General features: G+C 46.0%; 2 protein-coding genes across 3 annotated transcripts in view; both read right to left on the bottom strand.

Moving 5' to 3' along the window:
• Positions 1 to 4,979, bottom strand: part of TTLL4 (tubulin tyrosine ligase like 4) — a 30,206-nt gene extending 25,227 nt beyond the window's left edge. Inside the window, 1 exon segment of the mRNA XM_079782534.1 lies at positions 3,869 to 4,979. The gene's annotated coding sequence lies outside the window, so the exon portion shown is untranslated.
• A 4,977-nt stretch (positions 4,980 to 9,956) lies between these two features.
• Positions 9,957 to 18,593, bottom strand: part of STK36 (serine/threonine kinase 36) — a 137,694-nt gene continuing 129,057 nt past the window's right edge. For both annotated transcript variants that reach the window (XM_079782533.1, XM_079782532.1), the window contains 12 exons: positions 18,357 to 18,484; positions 17,764 to 17,868; positions 17,392 to 17,490; positions 17,217 to 17,305; positions 16,894 to 16,957; positions 16,615 to 16,725; positions 15,270 to 15,344; positions 14,679 to 14,859; positions 14,313 to 14,460; positions 13,943 to 14,090; positions 12,684 to 13,430; positions 9,957 to 11,662 (listed from right to left, as the gene is read on the bottom strand). In XM_079782533.1, coding sequence (XP_079638659.1) covers positions 11,519 to 11,662; positions 12,684 to 13,430; positions 13,943 to 14,090; positions 14,313 to 14,460; positions 14,679 to 14,859; positions 15,270 to 15,344; positions 16,615 to 16,725; positions 16,894 to 16,957; positions 17,217 to 17,305; positions 17,392 to 17,490; positions 17,764 to 17,868; positions 18,357 to 18,484 — 2,039 coding nt within the window. In that variant the 3' untranslated portion in view covers positions 9,957 to 11,518. The remainder of the gene's footprint in view (positions 11,663 to 12,683; positions 13,431 to 13,942; positions 14,091 to 14,312; positions 14,461 to 14,678; positions 14,860 to 15,269; positions 15,345 to 16,614; positions 16,726 to 16,893; positions 16,958 to 17,216; positions 17,306 to 17,391; positions 17,491 to 17,763; positions 17,869 to 18,356; positions 18,485 to 18,593) is intronic.

Raw genomic sequence — 18,593 nt, 5'->3', positions numbered from 1 at the left:
GGTCCATAGAATCTGAGGGAACCCCTAGATCCTCTCAAAAGTTCTGCTAAGTGGAACTATATTCATAACAAAACTTAGGTGTGGTTTGTCTTTTTTACTGTGCTGGTCTTTCCACTGATGGTGCAAAAGCAATGGTGGGTCAAAACACTGGTGTCTGAGCAGGAATTGAGACAATGGCACCAAGTTAGGTCCTTGACCACCACATATTTCATCACCATACTGAGTGAATAACTGCCAGCTTTACCTAAGACAGTGGTCGGCAAACCTCGGCTCTTTGGCCCCTTGAGTGTGGCTCTTCCACAAAATACCACGTGTGGGCGCGCACGTACAGAGTGCGATTGAAACTTCGTGGCCCATGCACAGAAGTCAGTTTTCGGCCTGGGCGAGTCTATTTTGAAGAAGTGGTATTAGAACACTCAAGGGGCCAAAGAGCCACATGTGGCTCGCGAGCCACGGTTTGCCGACCACTGAATGACCTAAGACTATCTTTGATGACACAGTAAAAATTAAGTCTCAATCTCAAGAATATCTTTTTAATATTCTGTGTGACAAAATGAGAAGCACATATACTAGTAAAACACTTATGTGCATACAGGATATGGTGGTTGTCTCAGTAAACATCTGACTGCAAAAATCTCCTGTGGAACACTGTTTATTTGAAAGAATGAATGACACACAAGTGATGGGTTAGTCAGACTTTGGTATTTGGCAGATATTTTCTGGGGGAGAAAACAAAACAAAGTCTGTCATGTCAAGGAAAACAACTGACAGTATTTGTTGCCAATAATAAAATTTGAGCTTCCAAGAGTAAATTAGAATTTTGGCAAACTTGTATCTGCCACCATGAGCTTGACAGCTTCCCAATATGTAACCATTGTTCTAATGAGTGTGGTGACAATGTGGATATGGCTTTTTAATGCTGTATAATAAAATGTGACAACATTTGGAAGATCTACATAACTCAGCGAATAAGTATTTTCCAAATACCTATGACACAATGTTACAGAATCATGCCTGGGTAAAGATCTGGTCAAAGTGAAATAGACCAATGGATTTTACTGTAACAAAGTATGAAAAGTTCACTAGTATCATTTCAGATTCCACATTGCAACTAACCATCAGAAACCACCCTTTTGTTAACTTTTGTTAAGTACCAAAGAAGAATACCCACAATTATCTGAAAAGGCTATAGAAATACTCCCTTTTCCAACTAAACATCTGTGTGAGGATGGATTTTCTTCATAATTCAACCATACAACACATCCCAACCAAATGAATGCAGAAAAAGATATGAAAATCCAACTGTCTTCTAAAAAGATATTTGTAAAAACAATGCCACACTTCTCACTAATCTTTTGAAACAATAGCTTTTTTAATTTAAAAAATGCTACTTATATTAACTTGTAATGGACTTATTGTTTCTAAAGAGTTAATATGGTAAATGTCAAGATATATATCCCACACAAAGTATATATTTAAGACCTCAAAGAGCTTAAAGTGCATAAACGAGTCCTGATACCAAAAATCTGGGCACCTCTGGTCAAGAATACCACTGCCTGCCCAGGATATATCCAGGAGGGCACCTAAGGACAAGGTCCTTTGTATTTCAGGGCCTAAAAGACATTAGTACTCTCAGTATTTGTTTCAAAATGCCAAGTCTGGCTTCCCAGTTCTGCCAGAAGAGAATTTTTTTCCCTCTATATTTCATTGACAGATTAAAGCATCTGATCCTATGCTAAAATCCAGGGAGACTTCAATCAGAACATTCCAAGGTTATAAAGGAATCTAGTGGGAAAGCTAAACTCAAGATCATGAGTATCAGATAGAGCCTGAAGTTAAGGCTTCATCTAGTTTTCAGCAAGTGACTTCATTTACATACTCATTTTTATAATTGATTATAAATTCTCTGCTTCCTTGGTGTTCCTCTGAGCTGTCTTCTCACTTTGCCTGGAACATAATAAGTGTGCTTAAATAAATGGCAGCTGCAATTATTATCACAACACTCCCACAGCAACCAGTTCCATCCCATGACTTCAACCACCTCTTCCATTCTTAACTTTCTACCATCACGGCCACAGATGGGCCTTAACTTGCTACCATCACAATCTTCTGGGCCTTTCTATGTGGATGTGCTGCAGGGACCGCAACTCAGCATGTCCAAAGTATAAATCCTTTGTCTTTCTTCTCAAAACTAAGTTAGTTAAATAAGATAGTTAAAACTTATTTTATCAAATCAAATGACATGTTTTTTTCAATTACAGTTAATCCTTAATTTAGTTCTTTTTATAAAACATTTATATTTTCTACTTTCTTTTTAAAAATGTATTTTTTTTTGTTTTTTAATATAATTTTGATTTCAGAGAGGAAGGAAGAGGAAGATACAGAAATATCAATGATGAGAATCATTGATCAGCTGCCTCCTGCATGCCCCCCTCCTGGAGATCCAGCCAGAAACCAGGGCATGGGCCCTGACCAGGAATCAAACCATAACCTTCTCCTGGTTCACAGATCAACACTCAACCACTGAGCCACACAAGCCAGGCTCTACTTCCTCTTAACAAAGAAGAAACTTGTTTAAACTTGTGATGAAAAATTTTTGAATTCCACTTTAAGATGTGCAGGGAATACATGGTTTTTAAAATTCTTCTGGGAATATATGAATAAAACCATTTGAAGAGTGTGTTGCAGGAAAATCACAGATAATTAACAGGAAAATAGCATCAGATTTGTGTTTGGGAATACCATAGTGTCAGTGCATGGGTTGAATATGAAGAATTTTAGCAGGGAAGCAGGGAGCCAATGAGAAAACATCTTTAACTTCTCTCCATTCCCACTGAAACCACCGTAAGTCCCTCATCTCTAGTCTGGTCTCCAGAGTGACAAAACCTGGTGCCGAGTAGACATAGGGAGAATGAGACAAGTAGCAGTCTGGAATGATCCTAATTTTCTGATTTTAGTGACCAGGTGGGTGTTGATGATGAAGACAGTATTAGGAGGGGCAGCTTGTCGATTAGCTAAATCAACAGGTGCTGTAAGAAAGATGTCACCTCCGGCAGCAGTCACCAACCGGTGGTCCGTGAGGTCCGAAAGGTTGGCGACCGCTGATTATCTGAGGGATGACTCCATAAAGAAAGGATTAAAACATTTCTTGGATCCAGAATAGGATTGTGAAGACCAGGGAATGGGAATAATGATGTTCCAAATGAGCCTGGGCTAAATATCTTTCTAATGTTCACCGGAGCACACACCACACAGTATGGCAAATGCTTGTTTAATTGATTAAAACCTTCCCTAGACTACAAACTCCGTGGACACACCTGTCTCCTAGACCACTGTACCCTCCCAGCGCTTTCCATGATGCCCTGGCTCAGTAAATATTTGCTGATTTTTATTTTAAATTATTGAATGATTAAATAAAGGGTTGGATGAGTGGATAAATGAAGTTAAATTCCACAGGACCTCAGATACAGTTTAGGAGTATTTTTCTATAGGCACTTAAGGTGGGGGAGTAAAAAAGTGGGTATCCATGTTAAATTCAGCCGGAGGAGCGTGGGCTCACACCCAAGGGAGAATTTAAACCGCAGAGCGGCGGGAAGAGAAGGCAGGGGCCTAGGCTGAGGGTACACTCAGGGTTCGGGTACCCAGAGGCGGGCCCGCTAAGCTCACGGGCGCGGCGAAGGGGGGAGACGGGTTCCGACAAGGCGCGAAGTCCTGGCCGGTGAAAGGCCGAGGCCCCCTGGCCTCCCAGGGGATGGAGAGGTGGCGGGCAGGAGCGGAAGCGGCCGGGAGGCTGGGGACCTGCGTGAAAGGGCCGGGGCAGAGGAGGGCCGGCGGAGGGTTGTTCCTCCGGCTCCGCAGCCACACTCACCTAGAGGACCCCGCTTCGCCCGACTCGGCGCCGGCTCCGCGCGGCTTCCTCCTTTGGCCTGAACAAGCAGGAGGGCTCAGGCGCCCCTAGCAACCACGCACCGCCGCAGGACCCGCGTTCTCAGCCGCCAGCGTCGCTACCGCCTGCCACGCACTGCGCGCGCCCCCAGTGGACAGACCGAGGGCCTGGAAGGGGCGATCCCAGCCGGAGGGAGACAAGCGCGCGAATCTCGGGGGTAGCGGGGCCGGCGAGGGCAGGGCTTCACTGGCCTCGCGCACGCGCACGCGCAGTCGCTTCTGAGCGGTGGGACCCGGAGAGCGGGACTCTGGGAGGTGTAGTCCCGAGATGAAATCCCGGAAAGCCTCCCCCCAAGATTCTCCCTGCCCTGATTTTACCTAACCCATAGGGACTCTTTCCTTGGCCGTGCCTTAATTCGCCCTTCTAAAATAAAAGACCGAAGGCCTTATTAAAGAATATTCTTAGTAGGTCTTTCAAGTAAAAGTATTTGACTTTGACTGCCAGATCCACTGTTTTCCTCCAACCGAAATTCCCTTAACGGCAACCCACCCAGGAGGCACAACTACAGCCACCTGCTTTATGGGCTTCAAGTGTGAACTTTAGGAAACACTACCTTGATTCACCTCCTCAAGACAGATCATGCCCCCTCAGTCTCAAAGGTCCCTAGACCTAATGGATTTGGAGATCTAAACAGAGCTGGTCGGTGAAAAGACCTTTTCTAAACAGTCTGCTCCAGGAAAAACAGGGGAGGACAATAAAAGATTAAACTAACCTAATGAAAACAATCTGGACCAGAGCAAGAATGCTTAATAATTGATTTAAGCAATAGTCATTGATGGAATTGATGGAATTTTACACTGGAAGGATGTCTGCCATCACCTGTATATTTTAATCAATCTTAGATGCTGAAAGGTGGGACAGCTATAAATTATGTCACCTGATGTGATGCAATTTGAACTACACAGTAATATTTAGGTAGATTATTTCTGTGAAGAAATTAAAAGATGAATTTGAATCTAATCGAGCTTTTGGCTCCAATTTCCAGGTTATCCTCTCTAATAAAATGGTAATATGCAAATTAACCATCACTCCACTACATAAACCACGCCCACCAGCCAATCAGGGCGAGTATGCAAATTAACCCCCATCCAAGATGGCTACAGCCACAGAGAGCAAGGTTTCCCAGGTAACAGAGGAAGCCAAGCTTTCCCATAGCCGTTGCAGGCCTAAGCCTCCACTCAAGCTACAAAGTTTTAATTATAGAAGGTAAACAAATTCAAACAAATGGTGGCAGAATGGAGCTTGAGAGAGCAGGCCAGGGTTGCCAGCGGCAACAGGGGAAGCAAAGCTTTCCGCACACCCTGGCCGGGCTCACTCACTTAAGGATACAAAGTTTCAATTGTAGAAGGTGAATTACCTGCCACAGAAATGGCTGCCGCCCCTCCGCTCCAGGCTACAAAGTTTCAATTGTAGAAGGAAAATAAATTCCAGATACCAGGGCCTCCCCTTGGGTTGCCAGGGGGCGTGGCCGGCCTGCAAATCACCAGACCCCTCGCTCAGGCCGCCCCACGCCCCAAGGGAACCCCACCCTGATCCGGGACACCCTTCAGGGCAAACCAGCTGGCCCCCACCCGTGCACCAGGCCTTTATCCTATCTAATAAAAGAGTAATATACAGATTGATCATCACTGCAACACACAATATAGCTGCCCCCATGTGGTCAAAGATCCTGCCCCCATGTGGACACAAGATGGCCACTACAAGATGGCCAGCAGGGGAGGGCAGTTGGGAGGCACCCGGCCTGCAAGGGAGGGCAGTTGTGAGGGACCAGGCCTGCAAGGGAGGACAGTTGAGAGGGACCAGGCTTGCAAGGGAGGGCAGTTGGAGGTGATCAACCCTGCAGGAGAGGGCAGTTAGGGGTGACCAGGCTGGCAGAGGAGGGAAGTTGGGGGCAAACAGGCTGGCAGGGGAGCAGTTAAGCATCAACCAGGCTGGCAGCAGAGTGGTTAGGGGGTGATCAGGCTGGCAGGCAGAAGCGGTTAGGGGCAATCAGGAAGGCAGGCAGGCAAGCAGTTGGGAGCCAGCAGTCCTGGATTGTGAGAGGGATGTCCGACTGCCCGTTTAGGCCCGATCCCACCAGGATCGGGCCTAAACGGGCAGTCGGACATCCCTCCAGGAGTCCCAGATTGGAGAGGGTACAGGCTGGGCTGAGGGACAACCCCCCGCCGTGCACGAATTTCGTGCACCGGGCTTCTAGTAGGAAATAAAGAGAAACAAACACCACAAGAGCCCTGACCCGGTGGCTTTGTTGGTTAGACCATCACCTTGTATACCAAAAGGTTGTGGGTTTGATTTCCAGTCAGGGCATATAACTAGGTTTCAGGTTCCCCAGTCCAGGCATGTATAGGAGGCAGCCAATTGATGTTTATCACATCAATGTCTCTGTTTCTCTCTCTCCCCTCCCTCCCTTTTCTCTTCCACTCCCTAAAAATCAATGTAAAAAATATCCTTGGGTGAGGTTTAACAAAAAAAAAAAAGGGAGAGAGAGAAACTGATATAGAGGAACCCAAGGAGACAATTGTAACTGGAACAGAAAAGGAACATTAGATAAAAACTAAAGAAATCTAAATACATATGGGTTTTAGTTATTGATATACAGATATTGGTTCACTGATTGTAACAAATGTATCATAATAATGTAAGATGTTAATATAGGGGAAATTGTGTATAGGGTGAGTTTAATATATGAACTCTGTCCTACTCCTATCTGCTCAATTTTTCTGTAATCTATTTTCTAAAATAATATATATATATTTTTTAAAAGCTAGCAACAGAAATTTGCTCAGCCTACCATAGCCAAGTGAACAATGGACAAAAGCAACATCATCAGTTTCCAGATAATATGTACTAAGGACACATCATCACTTACTAGTATGTAGTGTTTCTGCCAAAAATTTAAACCTGAGTCAAATAAAAGACAAAGGATGAGGAATGGTTCTAGATTACAGGCTAAAAACACATCACAACCAAACACAAATCATGATCTTAGGTTGGATCCTGGACCAGGAAAAAAAACTGGTATAAAGAACATTATTGGAATGATTGGCAATATTCAAAAATGAGCTGTAGATTAGTGAATAGTATTATAACAATTTTAAATTTCCTGGTTTTGTTCATTATACTGTGGTTATATAAGTGAACATACTTGATCTTAAAAAATTCACACTTAAGTATTTAAAGGTAAAAAGGCATGATATTTACGTCTAAGTGGTTCCGAAAAATACTATAAAACTAATTGTGGTAAAATGTTAATGAATCTGGGTGAAGGGAGTATGGGAGTTATTTGTACTTTTCTTACAACTTTTCTTTAAATTTAAAATTATTTCAAATAGTTTTTTTAAACTATAGCAATGACAAACTTGAAAAAGGAATAAATAGCCCTGACCGGTTTGGCTCAGTGGAAGGAGCGTCGGCCTGCAGACTGAAGGGTCCCAGGTTCGATTCCAGTCAAGGGCGTGTACCTTGGTTGCAGGCACATCCCCAGTGGGAGGTGTGCAGGAGGCAGCTGATCGATGTTTCTCTCTCATCTATGTTTCTAGCTCTCTATTCCTCTCTCTTCCTCTTGTAAAAAAAAAAATCAATAAAATATTTTAAAAAAGAAAGAAAAAGGAGTAGATAGAACCAGTGTGGCAAAATGCTGATAACAGCTAAATCTGTGGGATCAAGGTATGGGAGTGTTTGCTATTCTCTGTACTTGTGTATGTTTGAAAAGTTTAAGCTCCCTGTCCCCCCCAAGAAAGGTAAAACCCATATATACATTCATAAACACGAAAAACCAAACACAGGCACAAATCCTCAAACCTTCCAGACATTCTCTGAATTCCAAGCACTACTCAGACCACTCACTCCAAATCCTCTCAGCACTTTGTGCAATGATTGCTAAATGCAAAATTGTTTTCGTATTTCTAATTCTTTAGATTTTATGCTCCCAAGGATGGGAACATGTTTTCTTATTATGCCTCCTCTTAAAGTGACTAAATAGTGTTCTTTGGGATAGCCTAAAAAGTTTGGATATGTATATTTAATTTCTCTACATTATATTCTTTATGTACCAAATAAGCATATTTCAAGCTAGTATTTAATGAATTCTTTTGGGGGAAAAAAAACCTACCCAGTATGGCTCAGTGGATAGAGCATCGGCCTGAGGACCAAAGTGTCCCGGGTTCGATTCTGGTCAAGGGCATGTACCTTGGTTGCAGGCTCCTCCCTGGCCCGGGCCCTAGTTGGGGCTCATGCAGGAGGCAACCAATTGATGTGTTTCTCTCACATCAGTGTTTCTCTCTGTCTCTCCTTCTCTCTTCCACTCCCTCTAAAAATCAATGAGAAAATACCATTGGGTGAGGATTAAAAAAAATAATAATTCTTTCATAAGGTAATTCCTCCTGGGTTATCTTTTTGGGGAAAATCCAGACTTTAAAATACAATACTGGCCCTGGCCGGTGTGGCTCAGTTGGTCGTTTGCCCTGGGCATCAAAAGGTTGATAGTTCAATTTCCCATCAGGACACATACCCAGGATGCGGGTTTGATCTCTGGTCGGGTGTGCATAGGAGGCAACTGATCGATGTTTCTCTTTCATATTGATGTTTCTCTCTATCCTTTCCTCTCTCTCTAAAAAATCAATAAAAATATATTTTAAAAAATAAAACGCTGGGACACTGGGAAAGGTGGGCGCTTCCCCCAGATTGATTCCCCTGGCACCTGCCTCTACATGCAGGGGGCGCTAAAGGTACACTACCTGACACTGTAGCCTGTAGGTGGACCAGTATGGACAAGGTGTGGCCACCAAGCCCTGGCAGCGGGACCGTCACCACCTCAGGATGAGAATTGCTCGATGCACCTCCAACCACCCAGTTACCCATCAGATCTGCCAAGCCTGTGCAGAACCCTTTGAGGCCTTTAAGGAGCTTCTGCCGCAGAACGAGGCAGCTACAGGCAACTGGGTGGAGCAGGTGCACCACTTCCTGCAGTACGCTGAGCAGGTGCAGCCCTGGCGCCCACCCACAACTGTGTAGGCACAGCACAGCCACTTCCTGCCCCCTGATGACTCTGAGCCATATGAAAACTGGACAGGAGTGACTGGCCACTTAATGCCCCCAGCCCTGAAGAGTGAATGACCAGATGCTGTACTGGGGATCCTGAATGTAGGCCTAGTTTCTGGATATCAGGACTCACAATAAAGAAAGTGTGTGTACATTTAAAAAAATTTTAAACCACACTATTGTATTTGCCTAAATACAGGCAAGTCTTGTTGAAATACTGTGGTTTTGTTGAAAACAAAAGCAAAAGTTCTGATCTGTTAGAGAGATATGCCAAAGTACTCATGGGTAACATTATGTTGCCCAGCATTTGTTTTTAAATATCTGAGTGAAAAAAGAACAGATACAATATGATAGCTGTTGAAGCAGTGAGGGTGTTTCCTGGACTAATCTCTCTACTTTTGTGTGTGTTTGAAAATTTCCAACTAATAGACTTAACATGCTCAAAATTGAACTTGAGTTTCCCACCCACTACCACTCCACTAATAGCCTCCCCCATTTCAGTTAATGGCAATTCTATATTTCCAATTGCTCAGACCAAAAACCTTGTAGACATCTTTGCCTGCTTTTCCTTTGTTCACACCCCCTTTGTTCCAATCAGTCCAGAAATTATACTTGCTCCATGTTCAAAGTAGATTCAAAACATGACTTTTCACCATTGCATTGGTACCACCTCAGTCCAGAATACCATTCTCTCTCACCTGGATTACTACAATAGCCTCTTAACTGCTCACCCTACTTCCCATCTTCCCGACCCCTCAGAGTCCATTCACAACACTAGAATAAAGAGGAATCCTTTTGAACATAAGGTAGATCACAGCCCTCCTCTGTCTTAAACTCTTCAATAGATCCCTACTCTATTCAAAGTACAAGATCTATATCTGGTCCTCATTTCCTTCCTGTCCTCATTTCTCACTATTTCCCCCTTTTTCACTTCTTCCATCTAAACTGGCTCCACAAGCAGGCCAAGCCTGCATCTATCTCAGGGCCTGTGAAGTGATCCTTCTCTCTGCTTTCCCCTCAGATAGCTGCACTGCTCATTCCCTCATGTCCTTCAAGTCTTTGCTGAAATGTCACCTTCTCAGTGAGGCCTATCCTGACCATTTCTAACGCAGCACTCCTCATCCTTTTTCCTTGCTTTATTTTTCTCCAGTTTTTATTACTTTCCTACAGACTATATATAATTCACTCATTTGGATTAAGTTCCGTCTCCCGAACCAGAATGGAAAGTCTGTTTCAGACAGGCACTGCTTTATCTCCAATAATTAGAAGTTTCTGGAATACAGGAAAGACTCAGTAAATATATGCTGAATTGGTTGAAATGATCTGAATAGGAGGAAATTATGGAAAAAATAGAAACAAAGACAATGAGTGGGCAATGAAGATACGAACTAAACAAAATTCCTTGTAAAAATAAGGGAACATCTTTCATTTCTAAAACAACTGGAATTTAAGGAAGGACAAAAAGTATTCTCCCATTTTATGGATGGAGAAATGAAGGCCCTGGGAAGCTTGTTGCAAGCTATCCAATGAGTCAATGTTTAAGCTTTCCAGAATGTTTCCAGCTGGATTATGATTCTAACTAGTGAGTCTGCCAAATACCCCTTTCTGGCACACTGCGCAGTCTCTATACAGCTACCCTAACAAAGCAGCTAGGCTTCCCTATCCCTAAAACGCCACCCGATAGTGCCACTAGCCACTAAGCCTGAGATTTCAAAGCAATCTAATTTACCTCTCTGGTTCATCCTATCGTTTCCTATTTCAGCTTCAATGGCCTGGGCTTGGAATTAAATAGGTGTCTACATGTAGGTCATTTGGGATGCTGGGAGGCAGGAAAAGATATAAATAAGCTCCCAAACCAGGATGATGTCTGAACAGGACACCAGTGCTTCCAGCACCACACATAAGCTAAAGAGGCGCTGAACCTCCCAACCCCTTACTCTGGCAGCTCAAAGTAGGGTGAGGCACACCTTTTATTACAAGATTTACAAATAGGTTACAAAAAAAAAAAAAAAGATACACTCCCCATCCCCTCCCATGGATGGGAATGTGGGCTACCCTCCACCACAGGGACTGGTGACATTTATCCCCACAGCCTAGAGCTGAGACAGGCTCTGTCTTCATCAATCCTTGGGCCAGTGCGCCTAAATCCAGAAGCTGTTGGGAGGATTATAGGAGCTCCAGAAAGGAAGAGATCTCTTAGGTAGGAGGTGTCTCCCTAAGGTTCAGGAAGCATGTTCCTGGGGTTCAAGGCACAGTATTGGAGAAAAGACCCCTGGCTGTAGAGAAGGAAGGATCCTTCTCTGGCACCAACAGCAATGAAGTTTACTGGCTAAAGTCATCCTGAATTGGGGGAAGAGGGCAGCCTTATACATAAATCCCTCTAGTTTCTCATTCTCAAATCAGGTGAGTTGGCAGCTTATCTCTTTTTAAACCTCCTTAGCTCTCAGTTGAGTTGGTGGCTTGTATAGTAGAAAAAGGAAGAGTTGGCAATAGGACAGCGAAGGTTGGAGGCTGGACCCCAGGAATCTGGGATCATGTGCTGTGGGCTGGCCTCAGGAGATGAATGAGTTTCCTGCAGTGTTTGGCAGAGGCAGGCCTGGGACTGTTGTGCGGCAGTAACTGATTCCCCAGAGAGAGCAAGGCTAATTTCTCACTGGCACCCAGGGACACCAGCACCTGTGGGAGAGAGAGCAGATGACAGAACAGGACATGCAGAGGACTCTCATTTGGACTAGCAATTCCTACTCCAGGAAGGGAAGAAAAACAAAGTGGGCTCTTGGGGATTCAAAATAGACTGTGTGATAAAAGAGAAACCTTGGAAGCAGAAACCTCATCAGGGGTCTATTTCCATTCTCTTTGGTTACAGACCATGAAACCAAGGCACCAAGGCATCCAAGCACTTGTCCCCAGGAAGAGGTAATGAATGCAACAGTGATAGTAAACCAGTGATTCCCAGCTGTGGATCCAGACCAGTGGGTCTTAACCTCATTACCACCAAGAATCCTTTTTATTATGTCCCCACCTGGATTACCAGAAAATCCTGTAACATATGTCACCACTATCCTATCAAATTTCTGTTCTGCATGAACCACCTGACACTATTATACTGAACTATTATAACTTGGAGATTTAGCCTTATCATAGGTAGATTGAGCTATTTATACACTAAAAATTGAGCAAAAAGAATAAAGCAGTGGTTAAGAGTATGGGTTCTGGATTCACTCTTGACTTCAAAAGTCTAATCCTACATACTAGCTTTGTAACTTGGACAAGTTATTAAATTCTTTGTGCCTCAGTTTCATAGCCTGCAAAATGAGGAATGTAACAGCTTAAACCAGATATTAAAGGTAAAATGCTTAGCATGGTGCCTTTAACATGGTGTTAAAACCACCCTATACCTCAACATTTCCAATCTTCCCTCACCTCCCTCTCAGGTAGCCTCTGGAAAAGAGAAACAATGGTCCTGAGATCGCAGGCATTTCTCAGCCCAATGGAGCCCTCTTCCAGGTCCCTTCCCTTCTCTGTGGTCAGAAATGGTAGATGGAAAACTCATTTCCAAGACACTGCCCCTGGGTGTCCTGCTCCCAAAGAGGGACAAAGTGGATTTCTGGATGTTCCAATTCCTTAAAGACTATCTCAGGAAACTGTTGTGAAATACAACCCCATCATTGTGGTTCCTAAGTCCCCTGGAGTGTACCTGATGGATACAGGGCTCCTGGCCGAGGCTCCGCAGGGCAATGAGGGCGGCCTCCTTCACATGTGGCTGGGGATCTCCGCACGCCATCTCTAGCAGCCGTTGGGGTACTTGACACTGTAACAGCTCTTCTCCCAACCCCTCAGATCCCAAGTTGCCCAGAGCTGACACGGCATTGCGCCGGATACCGGCCTGAGGATCTCCAAGCAGCTGGGTCATACAGGGTACCGCAGCTGCCAGGGCAGGTCCCAGGGGACCAGCTTGATAGGCTGCATTGCCCACAGCAAAGCTGGCACTGCGCCGCACAGCAGGGTCCTTGTCTCCAAGCCCCAGCAGCAGAAGGCTGAGCAGTCCAGCCTGGCTCTGCAGTGCCCCACGCAGGGCCATGCTGTGTTGGAGCAAGTGTCCCAGGAGCCCATAAATTCGGGCCCGCACAGAATTATCTGGGTGACCTAGGAGGCTACGCAGGGGCCTATAGGATTCATCGGAGCCAGCAAGGAGTTCTTGGATAAAGGACAAGTGACTGGGAGGCAGAACCCGGGCTGTGTGGGCCAACAGAGAGAGAAGGTCAGAGGTCAGCAGCGGCTGGTCACCTAGAAGGGCAACTGAGAGGAATGAGATGATGGTTCCAGGGGAGGCAGCCACTGTGTTCACAAACTGGTTGAGAGAGACGGGATCCGTGAGGGCCAGGTGTGTGAGGAGACTGATGGGCAGCTCCACTTGTGGCAACAGTAGATGCTGACAGCAGACCTAGGAGAAGGTGGGGAGGGGAGCAGCAAGAGTAGCTCAGGGAGAGGGAGAGTACACTGCAGCTTGATAGCTAAGAGCCCAAAATCTGGGAGAAAAGCCAAGCTATGGTGAGAAACACTGCAGAGAGCTGAGAGCGATGACCCACAGAGCTCCATGGGAGACACAATGTGGACCCCAAGAGAATAAGTCCTCTCCTAGTTCAGTCCTTGCTCTGCTTGTCAAGGACCCACTGTTTAATGCCCAGAATTGCTGAGTCTCCAGCACCTAGACTGGGATGTTCTCCCCACCGAGCTCCAATGGAATTCAGATAAGGGACTGATGCAATTACCAGCCCCAGCTCCCACCACACACCTCTGTTCAGGCCTGAATGCTTTCTCCACTCCAACTCTTACATCAAACCAGATGCTCCACTCTTACAGGGGCCAAGGAGAGCCCTGGAGCTGTTGGACGTGAATTAGAGTGTACAAGGTCGTTGGCCATCTTCCTCTCCCACCTTCATGCCTCCAAAGTACCTGCAGCAGGTGGGCTGTGACTGCTGAGTCTGTTAGGTCAGCCAAGATACTCTCAAGGAGGTCAGCATCCACATCCAGGGCAAAGGGGAAGCAGAGGAGCTGGCAGACAGAGAGCACCACGACGGGGAGAAACTCAGACCCGTGAGGCCTAAAGAGGTGAGTGTGGAAGGATTCACTCGGCCTTGCTCACTCACCCTTTATTATCTCCCCTCTTCTCAAATTTCCTAGTCCAGCTCTCCTTCCCCAATTGCAGCATACCATTTCTTGCCTCATAGCTCAAGCTGTCAGCTATTTCTCTCCTGCCTTCCCCTCCCCACCCCCCACTGCAGACTCTGGCTCTTCTGGTCTCCCTCCTCTAGCTCAAACTCACGCCTGGCCCAGCTGCTGTAGGAAGCTGGGGGAAAGCAGATGCTTCAAGGTGGACATGAGGATACTTCCATGCTGAGACAGGTGGCTCAGGCATAACTGGGGCTCCTGGGTGAAGGTGGCCACAGCCAGGCTCAACATGGCTGCTACGCCTGGAAATACCGAGAATGAAGAACCAGTGGAGCAGACAAGAATCCCAGATGCTCCTGCTTCCCCATGTCTCCCAGAGCTACCATCTATTCAGTCCCTTCCCAACCCAGGCAGCAGCAGCAGCAGCAATCTCTATGGCTACTCCAGTTCTAGGCTACTCCTCTTGAAGAGGGATCAATACACTGGTCCCATAAAGGAGGCCATGCAGATGAAAAGCTACCTTGGGGTGAGATCAGTGTCCAGTCTGGCTCTGAGCTTGAGCTATGTGGACTAGACAGCGTTAGCTCCTCTTCCTGTGTAGAAACCTCCTTGGAGAGCCTCAGAACCATGGAGAAGCGGTGCCACAGAACGGTCCACATTTCTGAGCTAACCATGTCCCTTATCAGGTTAGCCTTCCCCTGCTGGAGACAAAAATTGAAAGTAGGTGGGTGGGGAGGTCAAAGTCAGGAGTCAAATGCCTTTTTTCCACTCCAGTCCTTGACCTACAAGGATAGGAAGTCCCAGAAATAATCCCTTTTGTTTTCCCAGCTAGGTTTTCCCTGTTATTTTAGTTCCCTTTCTTATCACATCTTAACCATGTGTATGTCTGCTGGAAACCAGGAAATTACTCTTTTCTCCCCACTGAATCCTAAGGGATGCATTTGAATAGTTCCCTTTAAAGGGTCCATACTGAAGGCAGGCGGGCCCCATCTAAAGCCATCACAAGCATAGTAGTCTGTGGATTGCTTCTTCATTCCTAATGTCCAGCAGCTCCCTAAAATGCCTAGTTTCTCTCTCCTTCCTTTCCATCCGCCCTAAGATGTAGCTGTACCTGGGTGAGAAGCTGCAACAGAAGGGTGAGTAGGCCATCGTAGAACCCACAGCCATCAGGTGGAGTCAACCGGACCTGCAGGAGAGAGGCAGGAAGAATGCAGAGCTGAGAGGCATGAGGTGGCCTCACAGCCTGTGCACCCAACTCCTGGTCAGGCAGAAAGAGCCCTTCCTCAGCCTGGTGTTGTGTGGAGAGTTCTTCTGAACTTAGAGGAGTCTTGGTTCCTGCTTATTTGGTCAATGACTAACTCTGTCCTAAAGACACACAGTCTGGCAGGGTAAGCAGACATGGAAACAATTATAGTTTAGGAAGATACTTCCTAAACAAGAGGCTAGGATGGAGGTGGAAGTTCATAGTTAAGAGTACCTAACTCTGCTCTGGCTGGTTTGGCTCAGTGGATAGAGAGCATCAGCCTTTGGACTGAAGGGTCCCAGGTTTGATTCCGGTCAAGGGCACATGCCTGGGTTGCGGGCTTGATCCCCAGTGGGGGGGCGTGCGGGAGGCAGCCGATCAATGATTCTCTCTCATCATTGACGTTTCTGTCTCTCTCTCTCCCTCTCCCTTTCCCTCTCTGAAATCAATAAAAATATATTTATTTAAAAAAAGAGAGTGCCTAACTCTGCCTCCTAGAGGTAGGAAACTGATGGGATTAAACATTTAAAAGACGGATAAAAGAAAGTGGAGGTAGGGAGAACATTCCAAGTGGAAGTCACAGCATATACAAAGGCAGTCACAGAAGACCATAGTGAATTTGGAAAATGGTAGCTCTTTTGGTCTAGCAGGATTACAGAGCCTAGAGGTAACAGATGCGCTCTCAGTAGCCTGCTAAAGAATTTGGACTTGATCCCAGAAGCAGTGGAAAGCCACTGAGGAATCACACAAGCTCCACATGGGCAAGACAGATTTTGTCTCTTTAATTCATGGCTGTATTCTCAGAACCTAGAATAGTGTCTGGTACTCAAGACCTATTTATGTGTTAAGTAATTACTGGTTAAACAAATAACCAAATTTTTCTTTATTGAAAGCTTACTCTGGTGGCAGTGAAGAAAATGAACTGGGAAAGAGCCTAGAAGAGAGACCCTTTAGAGGCAAGTGTCAAAGTCCAAGAGAAATGATGCCTCCTTCCTTCCCTCCCTCTTTAGAAGTCTAGAGTGTTAACAACAGGTCTAAAGCCCTGACCAGTCTGGGCTCAGAGGGGTCACTTATCTGGAGGCAGAGGGTAGGAAAGATTCCTTTACCACTTTTTAATTTACTCTAGACTGGCTGGCATTTGTCTTTTCTCCCTAATCCCAGTCCTTGTTTGACTCAGAGAAAACATGTCTATGCATTATCTAGCAGATCTCACCTCAGCAGGGGCACACAGGGCATGAGTAGCTGCAGGGATCCACTCCATAGGCTGGAGGTCAAAGGTCACCCCTTGCTGTCCAAGCTGTCCCAGTAAACACGCCGCTGCACTCTGGAGAGTTAGAGGAGAAGAAATGGTATTCAGCACAAACAGAGAGGATTTAGGTCTCCATCCTAGTCCAGAAGAATACTGCATAAGCAGCTGCAAAGGGGACAATGACTCCCCTACTCCCCTAAAGGTTGGATGATAGAGGGAAAAGATAAAAGGTTGAAAACTCACCACAAGAGAGACGACGTGTGAATGGGTAAAGAGAGTAGCAATCTCACTGCCTAGCTTCTCCATTCTGGAATAAGGAGATACAGCAAGGGATGCAGCAGTGTGAAAGGAGGCCGGTGATTGGCCTTCCCTCTTTCTTGGAAGGCACTTTCTACCTAGGCTGCATGTCCAACTCCAAGTCACAAAGCTGGTGGGAATCCAGGTCTATTCTTTGTACAGAAACCTTCACTCTCTATTGCAATCCCTCCTAAGGATAGGCTGTTCTATGTCAGGGTGAGCTCTGTAGGTAGAAAATTTCAGTGGAGAGATCCTACTTTATGACTCACCCAGAAGGCAGATCTTGGAGCCGAAGGACAAGAAGGGAGAGGAGGTAGAGCGTCACTTCAGTAGACTCTTCCCAATCCACTACCTTTATCTACAAAGGAAACTTAAGATATCAGAGCAACCTCTGATTGAGATGGTGGGGCCACCATGAGATGCCCACCTGTGTTGCTGGCCTACCTTGCCCTGGACCAACATCAACAATGACTTCAAGGCCAGGGGCTCTTGCCCTAGACGACGGCACAGGTGCTCACTAACGTGGCAGCAGGAGTAGAGAACCTAAGGGAGTGGGGAGGAGTCTGTTAGTGAGCAGAGCAGCACCTGGGCTCCTGGGCTAGAAGGCTCAGCTGAAAGCAGGCTAACCTCTCAACAGATCTGGTACCCACACCTCGGGGAATTAGAGAAGCTTGGCCACTTCCGCCTCTTGCTGTAAGAGGGGCCATCTCAGTTGAAAAGACTTAAAAGCAAAAAGGGGTCCTGCAAGGGGTCTCTCCCTCAGTCCTGGGGGTTAAAAAGAGATCTGAAGTATCAAGAGTTACAGGCAGGCAGTACCTTAAGAAGGTGTAGGCACAGGATGGGATGCTGCAGACCACAAATGAGGGATGGCCTCAGTTGGTTGTTGTCTTCAGTGAGCTGATTTGCCAAATGCCGAGAGATCTATAGGGACATTCCTGAAGACTCAATACTATTCTCATTATTCCAATCCTATCTCCAACTAATCAAGACTCTCAAACCCTTGCTAGTTACTCTTTCCTAGGTTCACCAGGAACCTCAGACCCATTCCATTCCAAGTCTTCATGGCCAATGGAGAACGAAAAGGAAGGGTCTTGGTTAGCCCCAGGTACAGAGCAGTGTTGCCAGCCAAAAGAGAGCAGAAAATCTGAATCCTGAGCCCTTGAGAAAGTATCACTGGCAGCTTCAGATCAGCTACCCCACCACATGGGCAGTTTGTCAATGAGCTCTCTAATCAAGGCCTCTGGGATTTTAGCTACATCATGTTCTACAAGTGGTAGGATCATGTGTTTCTGGAACTACAGATTAAGAGGAGGCATAAAAGCTTATTTTTCTGCCTTTCTGAGATGCTGGAACCAGCCTCCCCCACTCAGGCAATAAGAGTGAGAGGAACAAAAAACTGCAGCTCAAACCTGCTCCTTGGCTTCCCAGCAGCCAGGCAGCCCTAGAGGAACAATGCATATGGCTGCCAGTGCAGAGGAAATGGCTCCAGGCAGATCCTCACTCTGCTCCCGCAGTGGCTGGCTCACTTGAGGGGCTCCTATGGAGAAAGGCAAAGAATGCAGGGTAGGTCTAGTTGTTTTTCTCGGTTGCCCCTTCATTCTTTCAGTTCAGTTATTTATTGGGCACTCACTAAATGCCAGGCACTG

This window comes from Cnephaeus nilssonii (genome assembly GCF_951640355.1).
Source record: "Cnephaeus nilssonii genome assembly, chromosome: 10".
In the NCBI taxonomy this organism is placed as follows: Eukaryota; Metazoa; Chordata; class Mammalia; order Chiroptera; family Vespertilionidae; genus Cnephaeus; species Cnephaeus nilssonii.
The sequence above is the reverse complement of the archived record's forward strand: the minus strand, read 5'-3'. Positions and strand labels throughout refer to the sequence as shown.